At 37.2% G+C, this 20,528-nt stretch overlaps 3 protein-coding genes and 1 long non-coding RNA gene across 4 annotated transcripts in view; 2 read left to right on the top strand and 2 right to left on the bottom strand.

Annotated features, from left to right (window-relative positions):
* Nucleotides 1-15,621, bottom strand: part of LOC114931536 (uncharacterized) — a 165,631-nt gene extending 150,010 nt beyond the window's left edge. The window contains exons 1-2 of the long non-coding RNA XR_014924923.1: nucleotides 15,120-15,621; nucleotides 14,958-14,989 (exon numbers count right to left, since the gene is read on the bottom strand). This is a non-coding gene — a long non-coding RNA (uncharacterized LOC114931536). The remainder of the gene's footprint in view (nucleotides 1-14,957; nucleotides 14,990-15,119) is intronic.
* On the top strand, nucleotides 4,323-15,048 carry LOC114931535 (uncharacterized). The gene is given in 13 exon segments (XM_029303618.2): nucleotides 4,323-4,337; nucleotides 5,924-5,984; nucleotides 6,492-6,961; nucleotides 7,253-7,697; nucleotides 7,986-8,186; nucleotides 9,538-9,602; nucleotides 9,689-10,994; nucleotides 11,135-11,253; nucleotides 11,342-11,632; nucleotides 11,774-12,055; nucleotides 12,057-12,315; nucleotides 12,854-13,107; nucleotides 13,171-15,048. Coding segments are annotated over 13 exon segments (3,930 nt in total). The 3' UTR covers nucleotides 13,333-15,048.
* Nucleotides 15,622-16,539: 918 nt separating the features above from the next.
* kappaB-Ras (NFKB inhibitor interacting Ras like 1) lies at nucleotides 16,540-18,008 on the top strand. Its single transcript, XM_029303664.2, has 2 exons — nucleotides 16,540-16,796; nucleotides 16,900-18,008. The coding sequence occupies exons 1-2, from the start codon at nucleotides 16,698-16,700 to the stop codon at nucleotides 17,404-17,406; spliced, it is 606 nt and encodes a 201-aa protein (XP_029159497.1). The 5' UTR covers nucleotides 16,540-16,697; the 3' UTR covers nucleotides 17,407-18,008.
* On the bottom strand, nucleotides 17,743-20,400 carry Fa2h (Fatty acid 2-hydroxylase). The gene is made up of 6 exons (XM_029303663.2): nucleotides 19,879-20,400; nucleotides 19,077-19,302; nucleotides 18,653-18,813; nucleotides 18,415-18,547; nucleotides 18,172-18,291; nucleotides 17,743-18,108 (listed from the first exon to the last, which is right to left on the bottom strand). Exons 1-6 carry the CDS (start codon nucleotides 20,239-20,241, stop codon nucleotides 18,023-18,025), a joined length of 1,089 nt encoding a protein of 362 aa, XP_029159496.2. The 5' UTR covers nucleotides 20,242-20,400; the 3' UTR covers nucleotides 17,743-18,022.
* Nucleotides 20,401-20,528: the final 128 nt, after the last annotated feature.

Raw genomic sequence — 20,528 nt, forward strand, 5'->3', positions numbered from 1 at the left:
AATCAAATGTTTATCATATAAATACGTACATAACATTCAGCCTTGTCTAATCTTAAGCCGTTCTGAGACTGATTGAATATTATTATTATTAACACTTTGAATCCGGCACGTATATTAATATTTAACAATATGCTGTTTTGAGATAACTGCCATTCCGGATTCAATGCGTTTAATTATTGTTAATATATTCAATCAAGCTGGATACTCGAGCAACAACGAAATTTTTCTATGCATTTATCGTAATGTTACTCTGTTAACTTTGACTAATGTGATGATGACTATGCTCGTGTGATTTCATTGCATTTATTCGTCTTTTCCGCGTAATTGCGTTTCCTTCTATCGGGCGAATTTATGTAGGAGACGTGCGATACTCTTCGTCGAAACTGTGTTTGTAAGCGTACTTCAAGTGTTATGGTGTTAAAATACTAGGACACTTCAATTTCCGGCCGCTCACGTGAGAAAGGATGTTGTACGTATAAACGGGAAGATATTTCAAGAATGACAGAGGGACAGGTCGTTGAAGTCTCTCGAACCAATGGCGCGCAAAAATTGTACGATTACGGTGACGATATATGGCGTTCAATGCATTTTATACTTTTATATATGACTATGGGTGACGCCGTATCTTCGGATGACATGCGATCGCAGTTTCTCGCGATCTAAAATATATATATGATGTATATCAACCGAGGCGATTAACGTCATCGGCTTTGTAAGTATGTGCTAGAGTTTATGGATAGTGTTTATGTAAGTAAGAGATGTATTCTTTTTTCGCGGAGAGCAGTTTTTGATCGAGACGATTGTCGGGCTGAAATGAGCGCGACGATAACTTCTCAAACGTCATCCGCCCTCGTGACGGAGCTCGGACAGTCCGAGTGTCTAAAAGACGTCTAAAAGACGGAGTTGTCTTTCAGATGTCTTTTCGACTATTGCATTGCACGGGAAAGCGACGGCGACATTGAATATTCATCACACGCAGTTGTAAATATTTCTAAGTAAGTTTCCTAAGGTACTTAACAATGTTGAAAGAGTCTGCGATATTGTTAGATGCGATACACAAGTTTGTAATCGTATTCGCCGCTTCGCAGTCACGAGAGACGACAGATGAAACTTGGGAGGAGCCCGAAAAAAATAAAAATAAAACGAAAGCGACAACGAACTTCGCTGTTTCAGCCTGAATATATTTCGGACTAACGGTAGATATAAATGTATAGAGACTCCTCTTTTTTTTTTTTTTACGTGCGAATATTCTACGCGTCACTCCGTTTTATAGTTATATGCGACGTGTAGAGATTACGTACGCAGCTTTTTTGTTGAATTTTACTCCCTCTTTTCTCTCCAATTTTTCATTTTTTTTTATTTTTTATTTTTTTTTTATTTTTGTATTGTCGATCGGACGCCGGTAAAGTGTCGTCTTTCTTCGCTCGCGACAAACGTGAAAATATAACAGGATATAGAGTAAGAGAAACTAGATTGCGATGCTACATACACATCCGTTCAGCGTCACAGTTTTACGAACACTCGAGCAATACTACTTTAGTAATAAATCGTAAAGTATCCGTTTGGATGACAAATTTTCATCCTGAGACGAAAAAAATAACCTCGATTGCTCTACATCATCTCTTTACTAATTAAAATAATAATCTAATACCGCCGTTTTGTTTTGCACATATTTTCATGTCCGCGGGAGCAGGAAACGAGTGAAAAACGCTGGACCGCGCGTTCGTTCGCACATCATTTGTTGATCTCATTTGCTCGTAATGCAAATCTTCGGAGACATCGTGATCGGACGATCGCATCTTGACCGTTGCGATTGCACGCGGATCTGTGCGTGGCCATTAGTCTTGTGTACCACGACGTTACATAGGCGCAATTAAGAGAGAACGCAAATACTCTAACAAAATAAGTATTCCACCGAAACGATGTCGTGTTGCACGTACACAACGCGATCGTAACGAGTCTTGTTGGACGTAATAATCTTCTTCGCTGATTACTTCGCTAATATGAAATAGGATTGTATTTTACCAAGCATAACGTCGGTCTCGAGTTATTTACTGTTCGCCCCAACAGGGCGAACTATTATTTTTTTCATTTCCTCTCTTTCTCTCTGATGCATCTTTTACGAACGCAAATTCGTTTTACTAACGCTAATACGGTGTCCAATATTGAAATATTTTCCGTTTTATATGCAAAAATATTTTATCTCTTGTACGTTCTCGGTCTTTTACATCGAATCGCATTTTATTAATATTCCACCTCCTTTCTCTACTTCATCTTTCGCATATTCTCGGTTTATCTGATTCGATCGCGTATTCATTATATCGTGTCTCTTATTTATTAGACTTATATTTCTCCTTTTATACCCTTGCACTATATTACATTCTCTATCGATGATACTAAGCGCGCTGCCTCTTTGGCGCAAGGTAATTCATCGATGACCGATGTACGAAAACCGATGTATTAGAATCTCCTACTTCCATGTCTTTCATAGAGCGAAAGTCGAGCGTTAACGTTACGAACGTTATACATGTTATTACTGCGTCTTGAAGCCGCCGATATTCGGAATCAACAGAGGGAGTTTTACCGGCACAATTACTTAAGGGACACGAATGCACCCTTGTACAGTTGTATTCCCGAGTCAGATAACGTAAATTCTAGCCCCGCGATATATACGAGGAAAGAAAGGCGGGTCGCGCAGAGAGCTAAATGTGGAGGCGGGAACACAGGGCGAACGGGAAAAGAACGGAGAAAATGTAGTCGACATATTTTTGCACACAACGAAATCGTAGAGGATACATGTACGTTAAACACGCGTATATACTATATAGGGTTAATAAATTCAAAGAACGCCAACAAGACCGTGTTCGATCGATTTTCGCTACCTTACGCGCGAAGAGAATGAGAATTACGCTGCGGTTTTGTACATAATACATAGCGAAGAGAAAGATATAAAACGAGAGAGAAAAATACATATGTATGTGCATGTGTGAGTGTACGGGTAATGTATGTTATGGGAAAAAAAAGGAAAATGTTATGTTATATAAGAGGAAAATAATTGTAACAAAGACGAGCAGCTCTAATAAGTTGTAGAATAACGTCGCTCGCCGAAGTAGATGTAAATACGAGAATGTACGTTTCTCTAAACCATCAAATAACACAGTCCTCCCCCTTCTCCTTCTGTATGTGTGCGTGAGTGCGCGTATGCGTGTGTGTGTTTAAACGAGAGTCACGGACCGGTTTATCTCACTAAAAGTCGTCCATCACTCTACGAATATATGTAAAACGCATGTGTCGCGAAGGAATCTCGAGCGGAAGCGAATGCCTACGAGCGTCGGATGCTAGGATAGAATATTGGATCCCCCCAAGCGCGAGGATTTCGTCGGGCTTTTCGCCGAAAAATGGATCTTTTTTTTTTTTTCGCGAAAAATCGCCGAGTTCTCGCGCGACGATCCGATAACGCACCGCGTGCCGCGCATGCTTGCGTGTGCGTGGCCGCTCGCAATATTAATTAATTAATTAATAGCGCGTGTACGTCGCTCCCGCGCGCGCGCACGTGTGCGTGCACGCGTTGCACACACATCCACGAAAAAAAATTCGTATATTAATTATTATCCATTATAGTTACGATATTATAATGAATTATTATTTGTACAAATTTTATGTTGCAATATAAAAATAAACGATGAAGCGACGATCTCGCTTGTTTTTATTTCCCTTGCTAAATATTATATAATAATATAGTATAATAATTTGCCATTATATATAATAAAACAATTTTTTAAATTTTGTTTTCGATTATTAATATATAAGTATTTGTCAATTTGTGAATTTTTAAAAATAATCTTTGTAATATATATGTATATACATATTTGCAGCATCGACGTCTGGAGGACCCGAGGCGGGTTCTCCAGAAAAATCGGTGGCGAACAGTCGAGATTTATGGAAACTTGGATCCCAGAATCCCGCGTGCAATTTATATCACCATGAGAGCAAACTATCGAGAGGCGATCGTAGCTTTGTCGACCTCGACATCGAGACATCGACCTAGGAGGGCTCGATGGCGCGAGTTTGCGCTGTTCGGGCAGCTGCCTCCCACCTATACGTGTTCAATAAAACGCTCGAAGGCTTTTTACCGTGTACGATATTCGTGTTTTCCTCGCAGAAACCGAGGTGATATTTTACGCTCGTGACGCGAACGACTGATGAAAAATGCGCGGACGGTTATATCGCCGGGAACAATCGATAATAGACGAGATGCGAGTTTTCAGTGGCACGCGTGAACCGCACGATGTAACGTGTAATATGTTGGCGGTGCTGTCGAAATGCGAGAGAATCAGGTAAGGGAGCGTAATACCCTCACGAGGGGAGCAACGCTCTTCTACATCACGTCAATTACATGGCACGTTTTCGGCGTATATTTACGTTACGAAATAGCAGGCTCCGCGAAGCGCATGATCCTACTGAACATGTAACGTACATGTAATCTCTTCGAGATTCTGACGGTGATTCTAATTCATTATGATCGTAATAATGTTACATAGCTAATGTGTTACGTCGAGTCTTCTCGCGTTCTCAAATCGCGAATATTTCTTGAATATAGGTACCTATTGTATGTTATAAGAGATAAAAAACTGTGTTTAAGTATCTTTCTCTTTAATTAAATAATTTATTACTTAACTATTCTATCAAATCCTTAGATTTTGCTCTGATTAATGTCAAATTAAAAATTTTTTATAGCAAATTATGTAATAAATATTGAAACGAGAAATGTTTTAATAATAGGACATTCAAAAATTTCTGTTTCTAATTAATTGATCGAAGTTGACTAATTTGTAATTCGTCGCGATTTACTGAAAACTTTGAACAGCAATTGTTCATGAATTTACTATGTCGAGGAACGCTTGTATTATTTCTTGCCCTTGAGGTATCCCTCAAGATTGATTTTCCGATGTATGTATAATAAAGGTAACAGGCACCGGCGTTCTAGTCGCGTGACGGACGTCACACCACGTGGTGCATTAAATATCGTTCCGACTGTTCTGAATTCCCGATCGCATAACTCATAATCGGCATTTTAAACACATTTACGGTAAAAAATATTATCCTACGTGAAAAAGAAAATTGTGTCAATATACTCTGTTATTCGTTTACATTCGGAGTGTCAATAATATGCGATTCGATGTATAAAAGACAAGTGTAATTTGAAGATATACAGTAACAACTGAGAGGAATATGCAACAGTATCATTGTTTGTTGTAATCATGATAAATACCTTAGGAAAGAAAAACCGATATTATATTAATGGTAATCCGAACGCTAATAAATCGTGCATAATGTTTTGCGAAGCATTTTTGATATATTATCGCGTTGTGTTAAAAATTTGTTTCATGTATCATCCGTGAGTTCTCGTTTTTCACGCTTGTTATTAATGTTATATCTGGCATTCAGTCGTGTTTTGTAGTCGAAACATTATCTATGCATCATGTTTGTACGTATCGAAACATAAGCAATGTATTTTGTTTTGTTTGGTATAGAAGCATGTTCAAAGTGCTTATATTCGCTTTTAAATATTTAATTTCGTCGATGAATATGTTACACAATTATAAATTTTACATCTTTCATTTTTAATTATTTTAAATATTATATTAATTTTAAGAATGCAATCGAAATTTATTGTCTTTAATCAAGAAGGAAATTATTGCGCGAGATTTCAACGTGTAAAACTTTTCACTTTTATTATATATTTTGTTACTTCCATGGAAAAGTCACACTAGCCTTGAGTGCAAGATAATAATAGTTGCCAATGACACCAACGTGTCCTAGTAATAATAAATCGATGTTCCCTATATAAAAATGTTCAGTATGCAGACGACAGCACGTCGTATCGTTTAGTTATCATATGACATAAGGTTATTAATATTAGAGCTGTCAATATCCGATTACGAAACGATATCCAAGAAGTATCGAGTTAATCAGTTATCAAGGTAATTCACAGTCCATTAAATTCAGTTGGTATTCATTCATCATATTTTCTCTTCTTTATATTCTTTCGCGAATACAGTTTAAATAACGATTTAAAATCCACTTATTCAACGTCAGATACGATAGTCTAATTTTGAATTTTAATTAATTTTAACGCAAACATCGCATCCGCTCATATTAATGTCAACACAATTAAATTGTCACGTTTACCAATAAATTTAAATAATCTGGATTAATTATCGCGAACCAATTACACACCATAGTCAAACTCTCGTTTTTCTGTTTCGCTAATTAATAAAATTAATTAAAAAAACAGCTCCAATATTAATGAAGACGACTCTATCCGCGGCGCGATAACCGCACGTATAATTGAGTTAATCAGAGTGCTCCGAATTGTAATGTCGATGCGCGAATGGATGAAAATACGGGAATGCATTCCTAGTCGTCTCGAATTAATCCGGATGACGAGCTCACGAGGTGGTGACTCGACTCCGTGTTTGCTTTCGCAGCGGCCGGCGCTCGTCGAGGCGACGACGACGCCGTGATCGCGGATACCGCAGCTCTCGATTATCGACCACGGATGCACGCCCGCCATGGTCAAGGCGCAGCCGCGGCCCAGGCGCGGCCGCCGCGATCAAAGCTGTCCGACTTCTTCCACCTCTGGGTCGACAACATCCGGCTGCTCTACTGGGGCAACTTAGACGTAGGCGTGCAAATTCCCGAGGCGATGGGCAATTTGCAAAGCGACGGCAAGAAGAAGCAGAAGAAGCGAGACATTGCACCGGTGCCGACGTCCGCGTCCACGGGGGAGCTCGAGACTGTCGAGGACCAGAGTAAGGATAAGCGGGACCAACCACCCAAGAGTCCCGATGGGTGCGACGAGCCGCGCGAACCGATCAAGATCAGCTTCGAGAAGGTGCAGACACCGGGTCACACCAAGAGGCAGGCACCGCAGCCACCGAGAATTGTGTTACCCAAGGTACCATTTTCCTTTCCTTTTCACGTTTTAAGTCAAATCCAACGCAACTATCGATTGGAGGGAAAATCTTTTCCGCGATGCGTAATTTAAGACTGTGTGTATGTTGAAAAATGAGAAACACATGTTAAGTAAAATAAAATGAATATATAATTCGTCTAATTATGAAGAAGCAAAATGGAAAACTGATTACCGATCTTGAATTAAAGAGAAACAAATTTCCACAACGTTACATGCTTATTTTTATCTCAAATCACGATGTATGTATATAATATAAAATTGTCTTGTAATTAGGACACGCAGAAAAGCGTAGAGCCCGAATGTCGCAAGGATACCGCAATAACGTCGAAACCATGCGTAACAACGACGGAGTCTTCCCGCCCAAGTGTCACGACGCCGACGACGCCGACGACGACGACGACGACGATGACAACACCGCAGACTCCGACGACCCAGCTACCACCATTGTTAGTAACCGATTCCTGGCGCTTGGCAAACAAGGGTCTAGTTGTTACGGAAATGCCGACACCGCCCAGCCAGGATTCCTCGAGCGACAGTGTCTTCACCGATCCTGGGGAGCTCACCACGAGTCCGATTATATCCACCGAGGCGCAAGTGATGAAATTGGGCCTTGAGTCGACCCCAAGGAAGTCGATCGACAGCAAGGAGGAGAAGAAGATTCCGTTTGCGATCTCGAGATACAAGAAGATCAATTTGTCGGTGATGAGTCCCCGAATAAGTGAGGAACATTTGTATTATTAAGTTTGTAATTTAACACATGCGTTACTCATCTTCTTACACAATTTTACCGAGTGATTAATCAGCTTTTAAAAAGTTAAATAAGTTAACGGCTTAAGCAAAGTTTGAAGACTCTGTGTGAGTAAACTTACGTTGAAATACAATTATATAAGTTTGTATAAGTAATATTGTTTAAGAAGAGCTTAGAGGACGCCTAATGTATTGGACCTAAGTCAACATAGCATGTGTCTCTGACACTTGATGTCTCAAATGGGCCTATCACTTTCAGGTGTGACGTCGAGCGAGAAGAGCACGACTCCAGAAATTAATGTCAGCACGCTACAGAGACGACACAGTGTCTGCGAATCATCGATAAACGAAAGTACGGTGTTGAGAAGAGTGGCCAGCTTGACCCTGGATCGTAATAGCGCCAAGAAGAAGAAAAGTCGCAAGAATATTATTCAGAAGACGGATTATAAACAATTTAAAGGTGAGAGGACACAATTAGAAAATATAAACGGTTGAAATTTGTTTGCAATTTCGGCAATCTTTTCAAACGAGATACTAACAAGATTTTACGAAAAATTTTTCCAAGGTCTGAATTATTTTTCTGACTCTACTCCTCGCGAATCTAGGGCATAATGACGGTTTCGCTGCGATATAAAACGTTTTTATAACTAGACGTGGGTCAGCGCACGGCCTAGAATCTATCTTCGCGCCAGTACGATATCGCGAATCTTATCTCATGACGGAAGAAAAGGTACAAGATAACGTGACGGAGGGTAAACACACGGCATTTCGTTTCTTTTTCCTCTATTAGAATTACGTAATTTACGCTCAACAAATCGCGAGGTATCGTAACATCATCAGTAGATAGCGATTATGATCGGTTAATGCGCCGACAAGACAATCGCCGCCTTTCATCGGCACTATCGCGATGGGAAATATTTTTTTTTACCGGTCACCAAATAATCCGTATCACGCGTGACCGAGGTTAAAGCGAACGATATGTATAAATCAAATGTGCGTGTTTGCCGATAAGTCTTATCGATGGGGCGTATGCGGGGTTAGCCTCGGATTTGCGATCGTGCTCTCCCGTATCGTTCGTCAACGAGATGTGGCAGTTCCTTTTCGGAGCAGAAGAGAAATACATCTTCGGGACAAGCGCGAGGTGTCTAATAGCAGATGTGTACACACGGAATAAAAAAAGTGATTACAAAAAAAAAACGAGTGTTATACGTGTATCCGAAACGTGTTTGCAACGAAGAGAAATCGAGTTAAAATATCACATTATTTTTAATCGTAATCAAGGAAGAGTGTACATGACGTTAACAATTCAAATCTTATTCGAAAAGTAGATTTTTTTTTCATCTGTAAAGTTGCTATTCCAGTAATGATTGCAGAAACACTTAGAATTTTAGATACATATTTCACATATTTTTATTTAAATATTTATATTTATTTTTTATTTATATATTCTGTTAATAATCTCATTAATGATGAAAATGATTAAGAGATAAGATATACATCTAGAAGAATTTCTTGTATGTTGAGTGATAAAACGAGATAAGAGCTACGCGATGATAAAGAGTTGCTTTGTTCGTAAAACATGCATCTTTAATTAGGATTGATTGTATGTTTATAGAGGTAGAAGTGCCGTTAATGCTGCTAATATAAAGCTTAAATTAAAATAGAACAGTTGCTTATTCGGAAATGGTTTATAGCTTGCCAAACGATGTGAAGAGAGCATATCAGATACAATTTGATTCAATTTTCTTATAAGTTTAATAAGATAGAAATCTATTTTTATACTAATTACGTATTATTAATGGATTTTTCAGAACAAGACCTACCAACTTCTAAGATCTCCGCGTTACCAGACAAAAGTGTGAAGAAAACGTCCGTGGTAAAATCTTGATTTATTTATTAAGTCGATAATGATTGATGTGTCGATCGTGATTATTTATTTTCATAACGCTCTGTTTTAATCAGACAGATCGGACAGACACCTGCGTGCAGGCGGATGAATTTCTCTCAGCTCCAAGTAAATCGATCCAAACATACGGTGAACATTCCATGCCTGAAGATATACATGGATACGAGGAAGAGGTGAAGAAACTGAGAGATGAGATCAAACGACTGCGCGAGATATCTATAAACCGACAGACAAGTAGTAAAGGCCAGTCTACTCAAACATCACCGAGAAGCTCGTCACCTCTCGATGGAAGTGCCGAAGAAACAAACAACTTCGGCAGAGACTCATCGATCAGAAATGATCTCGTTACAGATCCTGAGGAAATCAAGATGACACGCGCGTTTTCGCCCGCATCAATCGACAAGGTCGCGAATCCATCGTTCTTATCGTATCAGATAAACGTGTCAAACGAAGACTATGCGACACCATCACCACCTCCACCCCTACCGGAGTCATTCTCCAAGAGCAGAGCTACATCTATCTCAACAACGTCGTTGCAGTCCTTCATCCCACCACCTCCGCCGCCGCCTTCTCCATACGTCCTCGCGGCGAGCACCGAATCGGCGCGAGCTAGCGAAAGAACGGTTTCGTCATCGGTGACGAAACTGACGGATATTTCGAGGATACCATCACCGCCACCTCCGCCGATGCCAACGCAAAGTATCATGAGTACATTTCCACCCGCGCCACCACCGCCGCCTCCGCCACCGCCTACGCCGATGTCGAGTACGACGAGCACGATACCTCCTCCTCCGCCACCGCCTGTGCAAAGTATCATAAATTCGATACCTCCGCCGTCACCTCTGCAAAACGCGGTGCCACCACCACCACCTCCACCCGCGCCTCCGTCCATGTCGGTGCATAGAATCGAGAGTGATATACCTCTTCCACCACCACCGCCACCACCTATGCCTCCTCAGGGTGTCACGTGCGAAATTGCGACCATGAAGAGCACCATGAGCGGGATACCTCCGCCACCACCGCCACCGCCTACGCCGATGTTGAACATGTGCGGAGCACCACCGCCGCCGCCTCTTCCACCACCTTCGCTCGGGTCGATTATTGATGGACTGATACCGCCACCGCCACCACCGCCACCATTACCTGGAGCGCAGAGTTCCGCAGATGGTCCACCACCTCCACCGCCACCACCGGGGATGCCGATGTTGGACGGTATACCACCCCCACCTCCGCCTCCATTCGGAGGATCAGGTGCAGGCCCACCACCGCCACCACCTATGGCACCCTCGTCACTTCCGGGGGAAAGCCCTTGTCCTTTACCCGCTCCACCGGTCGGAGGGTGGAATCCGCCTAGCAGAGCTAGTAGGTATCAAAATTAACAAAAGTACAGAGTACTCTCGATTCTTCTCGTTGTCTCGAAATAATCGAGAGTACGCTGTACAGTTCTATTACCGCGGGATTCCGGTATTTGCACCGTGTAACACAGTGTTTTACCTTTCTAGTTATGAGAAAACAACCTTTAAATCCTGATGTGCCTATGAAGCCACTTTATTGGACGAGAATTATAGTGCCAGTTACTGCGACTAGTCAAAGTTCCGCTACTGCAGAATCGCCAACTCAGGTAAATAAAAGATTATAAGGATAAAATTAATTGTTGATATAATGATTTCTTTAATAATGCATGATTGTTTTTATGTTGTCTCTTCTAGGTACCTTTGTGGCTAGAACTTGCGGAGGAAGAGAGCATAAACATGAAAGAATTCGCCGATTTATTTTCACGACAGGTGAGGCAGAAGAATCCGACCAAGAGGACCGAGGACACTTCCAATAAAGGTCCAACCAAGATCCAACCAGCGAAAATATTGGATCCGAAACGTTCGAAGATGGTGGGAATTCTTGAGAAGAGTCTACACATTGATTTTAGCGAGATAGAGAACGCGGCTTATAATTTAGACACGAGTGTCATCAGTTTGGAGACGCTGCAGCAGATCTACGAAATCGTGAGTAAACAATACGAATTAAAAATCTAAATATTTTAGCACGTATAATTGAGTTTCTTTTATTTTTCTAAATGCAATCAATTTCTGCTATAAATTTATAAACGTTTACTTTGAAAAAAACTTATGTTTTGTAATTTACAGAAACCTACGGAAAAGGAGATAGCAGAAATCGCTATGCATGAAGCAGAGTTTCCGGATATTCCTATCGATCAACCAGAATTATTTCTCAAGCGTTTAGCCGGTATAAAAAACTTCTCCGAAAGGATAGCCTGCTTGATGCTTCAGTCGGAATTCCAAGACGCGATATCGTCGGTCTCGTATAAATTAAATAACGTACGGACCACCTGCGACTTTTTGGTCAAGTCCGAGTCTTTGAGGAAAGTGATAGCTATTATACTGACTCTGGGTAATTACATGAACGGCTGGAAACATGATGCGTGGTCAGGCTGATGGCTTCGGTCTAGAGATTCTTGGCAAACTGAAAGATGTAAAGTCCAACGTACCCGGGGTTACTTTGTTACACTATGTTGTCAATGCGAAATTGGCTCAAGAAAAAGAACATAATAGCTTCGATGAACCATTAGCTTTACCCGTGCCCGAGCCTGCTGATGTCGAAGCTGCATCGACGATTAAATTTGACGATATTGCCAAAGAACTTGACAGATTGGACAGAGAATTGCAGAGTAAGTAATATTATTAATATTAGGCTGCTTAAAAATTTTTATAGCAGTGCTAAATATTGTTATTTTACTTAAAAAGCTCGGAATTAGATATCAAAATATTATAATATCGCATTGTAATTTTGGTTCATACGTATGTAAATTGTATATATATATATTTTTATTTTATTATATATTTTTTTTGTCGATGAATAGAATTTGTACGTATATTAAATATTGTATGTATATTATAGTCTATAAAAAAACAAATTAAAAAGAAGACGAAGAATTTATAGATTATATCAGATAAGAAATTTTTATGTATATAATTTCTTATTTGATATAATCTATAAATTCTTCGTCTTCTTTTTAGTTTGTCTTTTTATGGAATATACATACAATAATTTACTATACATACAAACTATTTATCGATAAAAATGTATGCTTTGATAAAATTCTAAATTTTGCAAACGCAGCGAACGACTTCTATATCAATTTCGTCCAGCACAACATATTTAAATATGTTAAAAATATTAATGTAAGTGAAATTAATTTGTTTTAGTATGCGCGCAAAAGTGTAACATTGTCGTGGAAACGGATCCAACTACGTCCAAGATATTCAAGGAGAAAGTAGATTCGTTTATGGCGAGGGCGAATACCGAATTGGCGAACGAAAAAGAAGAGTTACTGGAAGCTAAAAACAAATTCAAGGCAGTAATGCGATTTTATCAGTTCATTCCCAAAGGCGCCACACTGGAGACTGCGGAACCTTACGATTTTTTCAACCTATGGCTTGGTTTTTGTCGGGATTTTAAGGTATACTTTGCAGCGTGCGCGAAATATGTAAATAAGTCAATTATGACAGAGCGCATTTTACAGGATATCTGGAAAAAGGAACAGCAGCGAATACGAAAGGAACGGATGGAGGAAGCTCGTAAGAAACTCGAAAATAAATCCGATGTCGTAAGAGTAAAATTAAATCCTCACGGCTTGAAAGCGCGATTACAGAAATTGGCGAGTAAGAAACAGACTCAAAGATAGTCTTATCAGAATATGCAGAAATTTCCAATTTCGGTTTTCTTCGCCGACGATTTGTATATAATTACACTCGATAAATTACGAATTTCATAAATAATTCTTTCGCGTTTAATATATATATATATATATTGTAGCCTCCAAAAAGAATTTAATTTGTATATTAATTTCTTATTTATATATTATTTATTTGTTTTTTGTTATTTTCGAGTCAAATAAAAAATGATGACTTGGTGAAATTTGTTTTCTCAGGACTATAAATTTTATTTTCAAAATATAATGATTGCTTTGCGCAAATTATTAGTTTATATTACATGCATAAAAGCTTCAAAAAATCTATTCTACTTATAAAGATTTATTACAAACAAAATGCATTTAAAATCACGATAAAAATTAAATTACTTTTCAGAGGCAAATCTTTAAATGCTCAAAATTAATGGAATAATATTTTCGATTAAATTCTAATCAATTTTTATATCAAAATATTAAATATATAAATTAGAAGATACAAAATTTACGCAACGAAATGCGATCAAATATGATCTAGATACGATTGTCCAGGTGGATTGTCAATCGCAAATGTCCTTATTAAATAATCAGTCGATGAGATTTGATCTATGATACGTAAATTATAGCTATTACAGACTGAGATGTTAACCGTACGCATTAAATGTAATGTACATTTTAGTAGAGAGAGATAGTTCCTTGGAATTTATTAATTATTAATATCGAAATTATATAATAATTAATAAGTACAGCAGCTTTACTATACGGGTACTTACCGGTACGTTGTCATATTTATATTATTCTGAGCAATTTAGCAAATGCACATTATTGATGATTGGATTCATTCAATAGCAGAAAATTATAGATAAGGTTTTTTTTAGCATTTTTTCGCATTATTTGCATTATTTAATACAAATTCGCAAGCTTAAAAAGATTGTGAAAAATATAAAAAAGATGAATTGAAGAGAATATAGGCCTATAGATATTATAAACATCCATGATGACTTTAGAAGAGAGTGGAAAGCTCTTTGTGCCTCTTGCAATATATACACTTCTTCCACAAATTTTCGTTATTCTAATTATAAGTCAGAGATTACAAGAAAAGAATCGTAATATACCAATCGTGACATTTGTCATTGAAAATCACTATTTATTTATTTATTTATTTATTCATTATTTATGTTAATTTATACTAGATTATTATTAACAAATAATAATAATGTAAATAGAATGTTAATTGTATGAGATGTTGATATTTAATAAAAATCTTTTATATTTTTCTTTTTTAAACAGGAAAACGGACAGGATGTATTTATCCTTTTGCCTAGATTAAAAATGATATTAATATCTCTAGATATATTGATAATGTATATCGTATCGCCTAATTATGTAAAAGCGTTATTAAGGAAAAAGAATTTAAAAAGACCGAGTTATATTATTAATTATTATAAATTTTAAAATATATATAAAAAAATACAATAAGAAATAAATATTAAATATAAATTAATGAAAGAATACTGTTTGCGATATGTCTCTCTTTCTCTCTCTCTCTCTTTCTCTCCTCTTATACATGGATTTTCACAAAATTATTAATCAAAATTTAAACAAAAATTGATGAGACTCACCGATACGATGCGCAGCAGTGGTGTTATGTAAACTGTAAATTATAAATACATGAAATAAATTATATAGTGAAATTTAGAATAATTGATATATGTCGAGCAATAATAAAAAATAAATAATAAAATAAATATTAGTAATAATAAAATATACAATAAATAAATTACCATATAGTTGATCCGCCGTTGTTCGATGCCACCGAGTTTCTTCCTCATAAAAGATGCTCCAATAAAACACACTTGCACTCGCGTCACATTTTATTCCAAAATTACGAGCTTTATTCGTCGCGTGATGCTACTTTGACAGGATGATGCGAAATTACTACCGGAAATGTACAATCTCCCGCTTAGAATTCAATCAACAACGCCGAAAAACTCCCGAAATTCGCGCCAAAAGCGTCCGCGTAATTCTTGCGATATGCCTCGCAAATTCGCGCGCGCAAACTTTTGGCGGTTCGAGTCGCCGCTGTCACGTCACGTCAAGGAGCGAAGAACGAAGCGAAGTTGAATGAGCGAGATTCGCGGCCGACGAGCTCAATTTCGCGCGTACGAACGCGATTACGATGTTGCGACACGCGACGCGATTAGACGTATACAATAATTAACGATGTAATGACATTAATTAGTACATTCTCACTCGTAATTTCGCGGACAGACCGGCGACGACGAGCTCGCGAACATTCAGCACAAACAAGTAAAAAGTGCAGCAGAGGGCAGCAGCATTCTAGATTGTGTTCGACAATATATTCACTATCGATTGACCAATCAGGACAAAGCTTCTCGGTTTCCGATTGGTGGACAAAATTCTGATCGACCAATCAGGACAAGGAGACTCTCGGTCTTGGCGTGACGTCACAGCGGCGACTCAAGCCGCCGAAAGTTTTCGCGCGCGAATGTACGAGGCGGATCGCGAGAATTACGAGGACGATTTCGACGGGATTTTCGAAAGTTTTTCGGCATTGTCGATTGATTTCTAACCGGGTGATGGCACGTTTCCGGTCGTAGTTTCGCATCATCGTGTCGAAGTAGTATCACGCGACGAATAAAGCTCGTAATTTTGGTATAAAAATCGCATCGACTGCGACACGATCGCCGTCGCCATATTATTTTGTTATACTTCAATATTGTACATCTCCGCGATTTCTTTGTCGTTGAATATTCGCTGAAATAAATAACTTAAATGTGATAGATAAAACCCGAGCGTCGCGAACGAAAAAAATAACGCGAGTGCAAACTACAAAAGTGGCGCCAAATACGCCGAGACCGAAGAAAAAAAATAGTCGAAATGTAAGTCGAATTATTTATTAAAAAAAAATGTACGCCTAAATACATGAATATTTTGCTTGTAAAAAACTCAATATAGTTTATTACAATATATTTTATATTTGAAAGAGGGAGCGGGACTTGCATACTGTATTTTTTTTTTTACTTGAGAGCGATAATTTTCTCTTTACAATAATATTGTAAAATTTCTGCAAAATCGCAGGAGAGCTCTCCTTAGTATTAAAAAAACTGGTTTCGTATTATTGTATAAATATACATGTACTGGACGCAATAATTATTTACGCGTTCAACCGTGACCGTGACGTGAGAAGGGAGAAGGTGATAGTTAAATTCCCGCAATGCAGTTCCCACGCGCATTCACTTGACGTTACGTCTAGACGTAGCCAAGTATGGCCAAGTAGTTGACAGTCTTTATGTCATCTCTGCGCGAGGAAGTCCGTTATCTAAACGTTAGATTTAGATATGGGGAAAACTACGAGGGTGGTAGTTTGCGGAATGAAAGGTGTTGGGAAGACGGCTTTATTGGAACAGCTCATATACGGGAATATCGATGCGAAGATGGTACGCGTTATCTTAAGAGGTTACGTTGCTGCGTGCGATTCTTTTGCGTGTATCTCGTGCCATGCAGAGATTTATATAATAGATTTATAATAATTAATTGCAGGAAATTCATCCTACAATCGAAGACATTTATGTCGCCAACATTGAGACTGATCGGGGCACAAAGGAGAAAGTTAGATTCTACGACACAGCTGGACTTGAATCTCTACAAAGTAATGTAAACAATCAGCAGCTTCCACGACACTATCTTGGTTTTGCTGACGGCTATGTGTTAGTGTACGACACTGGTAAGCCTGAATCTCTCGATGTTCTCTTTCCTTTGAAGAAAGATATTGATAAAAATAAAGATAAGAAGGAAATAATTGTAATTGTGATCGGTAATCGAACGAAAACTGACGCTGCATTGAATAACTTAGAGAATACTGCGAGCAAAGCGACTAATTGGTGCACTAGAGAGAAAATTAAACATTATGAGGTGAACGTTATGGATAGATCTAGCTTATTTGAAGCATTTATATATCTGTCGTCCAAGTTAAACCCTCCCGCTAATAAAAGTTCATTTCCACAATTAAGTATGGGTAGGAAAACTGTTAAGACGGAAGCACAGTGATGCTAATTTAAGGGTGCGATGGAATTTTATGGACACAAATCTCTATAGGGTTGGGACATGAGAGTCACTCATGTGAATGTGTGTTGTGCGTACTCAGGTATAATTTATTTCATAACGGCTATATGCCACGATGCAGATATGCTTTGAGATCTCAGTAAGATATATATATATATGGCACAATATGTACTTTTCTGTTAACTTTGAACATATTTGTGATATTAGGCATGAAACGAGACAAATGGACTTATAGCCATGTGTTTATCATGGATTATGTACTTAAGATATCACTCTACAAGGCCGTTTAAGATTTATTATCAAATAAATGCAAAGAAAAGATTAAATTTCTCAATATTTTTGCTTTATTAGATTGTCATACTTTTTTAAATATTGAATCTCTCTTAAGAACTTACGTACTTAAATTTCTAAGGGACTGAAACTATGGTGAAATTTACAGAGTTATGCTTTATTACAAGGAGTAATCTGTACTTATTGCAATTACAATTGTGATTATATTAATAATGAATTATTATTTATGCGAATATATTTTAAATATATTTTAAAAGAAGAATCTATCAATAAATATAAATGCTGCTACATTTTTATTTTTACTATTGTTTTACCATTCTAATGGTTTCTCTAATTTCCGCAAACGTAAATCCGTTTTAAGTAATCGATCCCACAAGTCACTGGTCACTCCAAATCCTGCAAATAATTAAATAATTAATCTCCTATATATTATCTCTAATAGTAATTCCCATCTATTACCTTGATTATGATGTACAAAGTGATGGTAATTGTGTCTTCTTTTCATCGTATACAAATAGGATTCGGCTTTCGGCGCTCCGTTATGCAAGTAATAATGCATTAGATCATAACATAAATAGCCTATAAAATAAATAAAGTTAAAATTGCAATTATATATATACATATAAATCTATTTGAATTATAGAAATAATTAATATGGATATGAAATATATATATATCAGAAGATTTATAAGTAGTAAGTACCCGTCATAGTACCAGCGGCGACAAGATTAACTATTGCCACAGGAAATATGCTTTTATAAATTTGCCAAACAATCGTCGCTATCATTAAACTGAATGTCGGTGGTAACATCAGTCTTTGTTCATCCAATGGTGCCTATTGATATAGCTTTTCTTTACGCACGCTCTTTACATTCAATGAATATTTAAAACATATTTAATTAAAAATATTAAAAATATTAATTAAGGCTCTAGATCGTACCTTATGATGATTCCCATGAAATAGGAAATGTAAAGTAATTAGTAATCTCGAATTATGCGGTGGTTTAAAGTGAAATACTTTTTGATGTATGAAATATTCCATAACGGTCCAGATAAATATTCCCAAAAGGAATGATGAAAAAATTCTTTGCAACGTAATCACTAAAATATGCAGTCACATATATCAAATTATTGTGTACATTGTAAACGTTTAAATTTTCATGCTTGCTATACTTTTCATTATTGGTCTGTCCTTTTCAGCTAAACTGATTACACTAGTTCAGAGGTTGTTTTTTTTTGCTCGACATTAGAAGGAAAAAGATAACTTTTGAACTAGTGTAGTCAGTTCAGCTGAAAAGAACATACTATTTATATATACTTTACAAATATATAATTAAAATATAAATCATGTACACAGAAATTACCGATATTTGTCGAAATATTTGGAAGACATCCTATGTAAATGAAATATATAACTATGGGGACCCAGACAATCGGTACGGTATACCATGGTGTGATCGATAATAATTCTAAAATGTTCGATTGAAATAATCGAATAGGTCGATTTATTGGCAAGTTTACCCATTCCCAATATCGATCCCCCATAAAGCCCACTTGCCGCAATATTGGTACATCCCAATTAATTAAGTCCTGAGGTGAAACATTTAATTAATGATATTTTATCTTAACGTCTTATTTATTTGTTTAGCATGTCTATTTTTTCCATATAATCTCTTTACGATATATAATCGTAAAACAATGATTACGTAAAACATTAGCGTAACTTTTGCGTTTACAGCTTATCTGTACATTTTTTTACTTATATGTCATGAATGTAAAACGATGTAAAAATGAAATAAACGTCAAGATGAATGTTTTATATAACTGATATAGGTGCGCTAATCTTTTTAGATAAACTTGACGCGATATGAACAAATCATTTAATATGAAACAAAGTACCATTTATTTTTAACGTTTGTGTAATGTCTATCGTAATATGCTATTTTTACAATTGTAGCTATTTTTCAACACTAATATATACATATACAATTTGTTTAAAATTGGAACACGAGAGATTGCTTTTCTTCAAACTTGTTTTTCTTGCATAAATACATTAACATTTTTTTGCAAATAAGTATATTTTAAATAAGAACATTTTTTATTCAATACGTATATGAATATACGGCGATTGACTATTTTTCATTTATTAATATTTATATCACTCACTTCGCACTCGTTATATCTCTCTTGATATTGCACAGCAAATTCTTCGAGAAGATAGTAAGCGGATTTAGAATGAGGATATTTTGCTAATTCACCATCTAAGATTTGATCCTTGAAACGCATGAGCGTATTTTTTCCCCCTGGATGAACACCTAAGAAACTTTGTATGTTATAAACGCGATCGCGATATTTAACGTGAAATTTTGGTTTTTCCCTCGTCGTGTCATTACGATGATAACTTTCCGTTCTATTTGCACAAATTGTATTACGTGTAGAGTTCTTCACTTTAAGATTATTCACACTCACAATCTCTGGATGCAATGCGTTATCGAATCCTTTATCTTGACAAACATCCATTTGGAACATTGTTAAAAAAAAGCTACGGAACTTGCTGCATACCCGTGCACTCTAGTGCATTTTATGAAATAGACAACGTTTGCGACTTGGTAATCTGCTATAACAGATAAGATTTTGCCGTAAATCGTTGCGTGGGAGAACCTAATGTTATCATTACGCATCAAAAGTAACGACACTATCATATTGAATATGGTATCGCAGCGATTATCAAGGTTATTACATCTCACTCTTCGACGAAAAAATTTAATATTCAGAAAAAAACACATGCAATAACAACATTATGTTCCAATAGCACA

Source organism: Nylanderia fulva, unplaced genomic scaffold, assembly GCF_048542155.1.
Source record: "Nylanderia fulva isolate GAGA-0341 unplaced genomic scaffold, ASM4854215v1 Scaffold27, whole genome shotgun sequence".
NCBI lineage: Eukaryota > Metazoa > Arthropoda > Insecta > Hymenoptera > Formicidae > Nylanderia > Nylanderia fulva.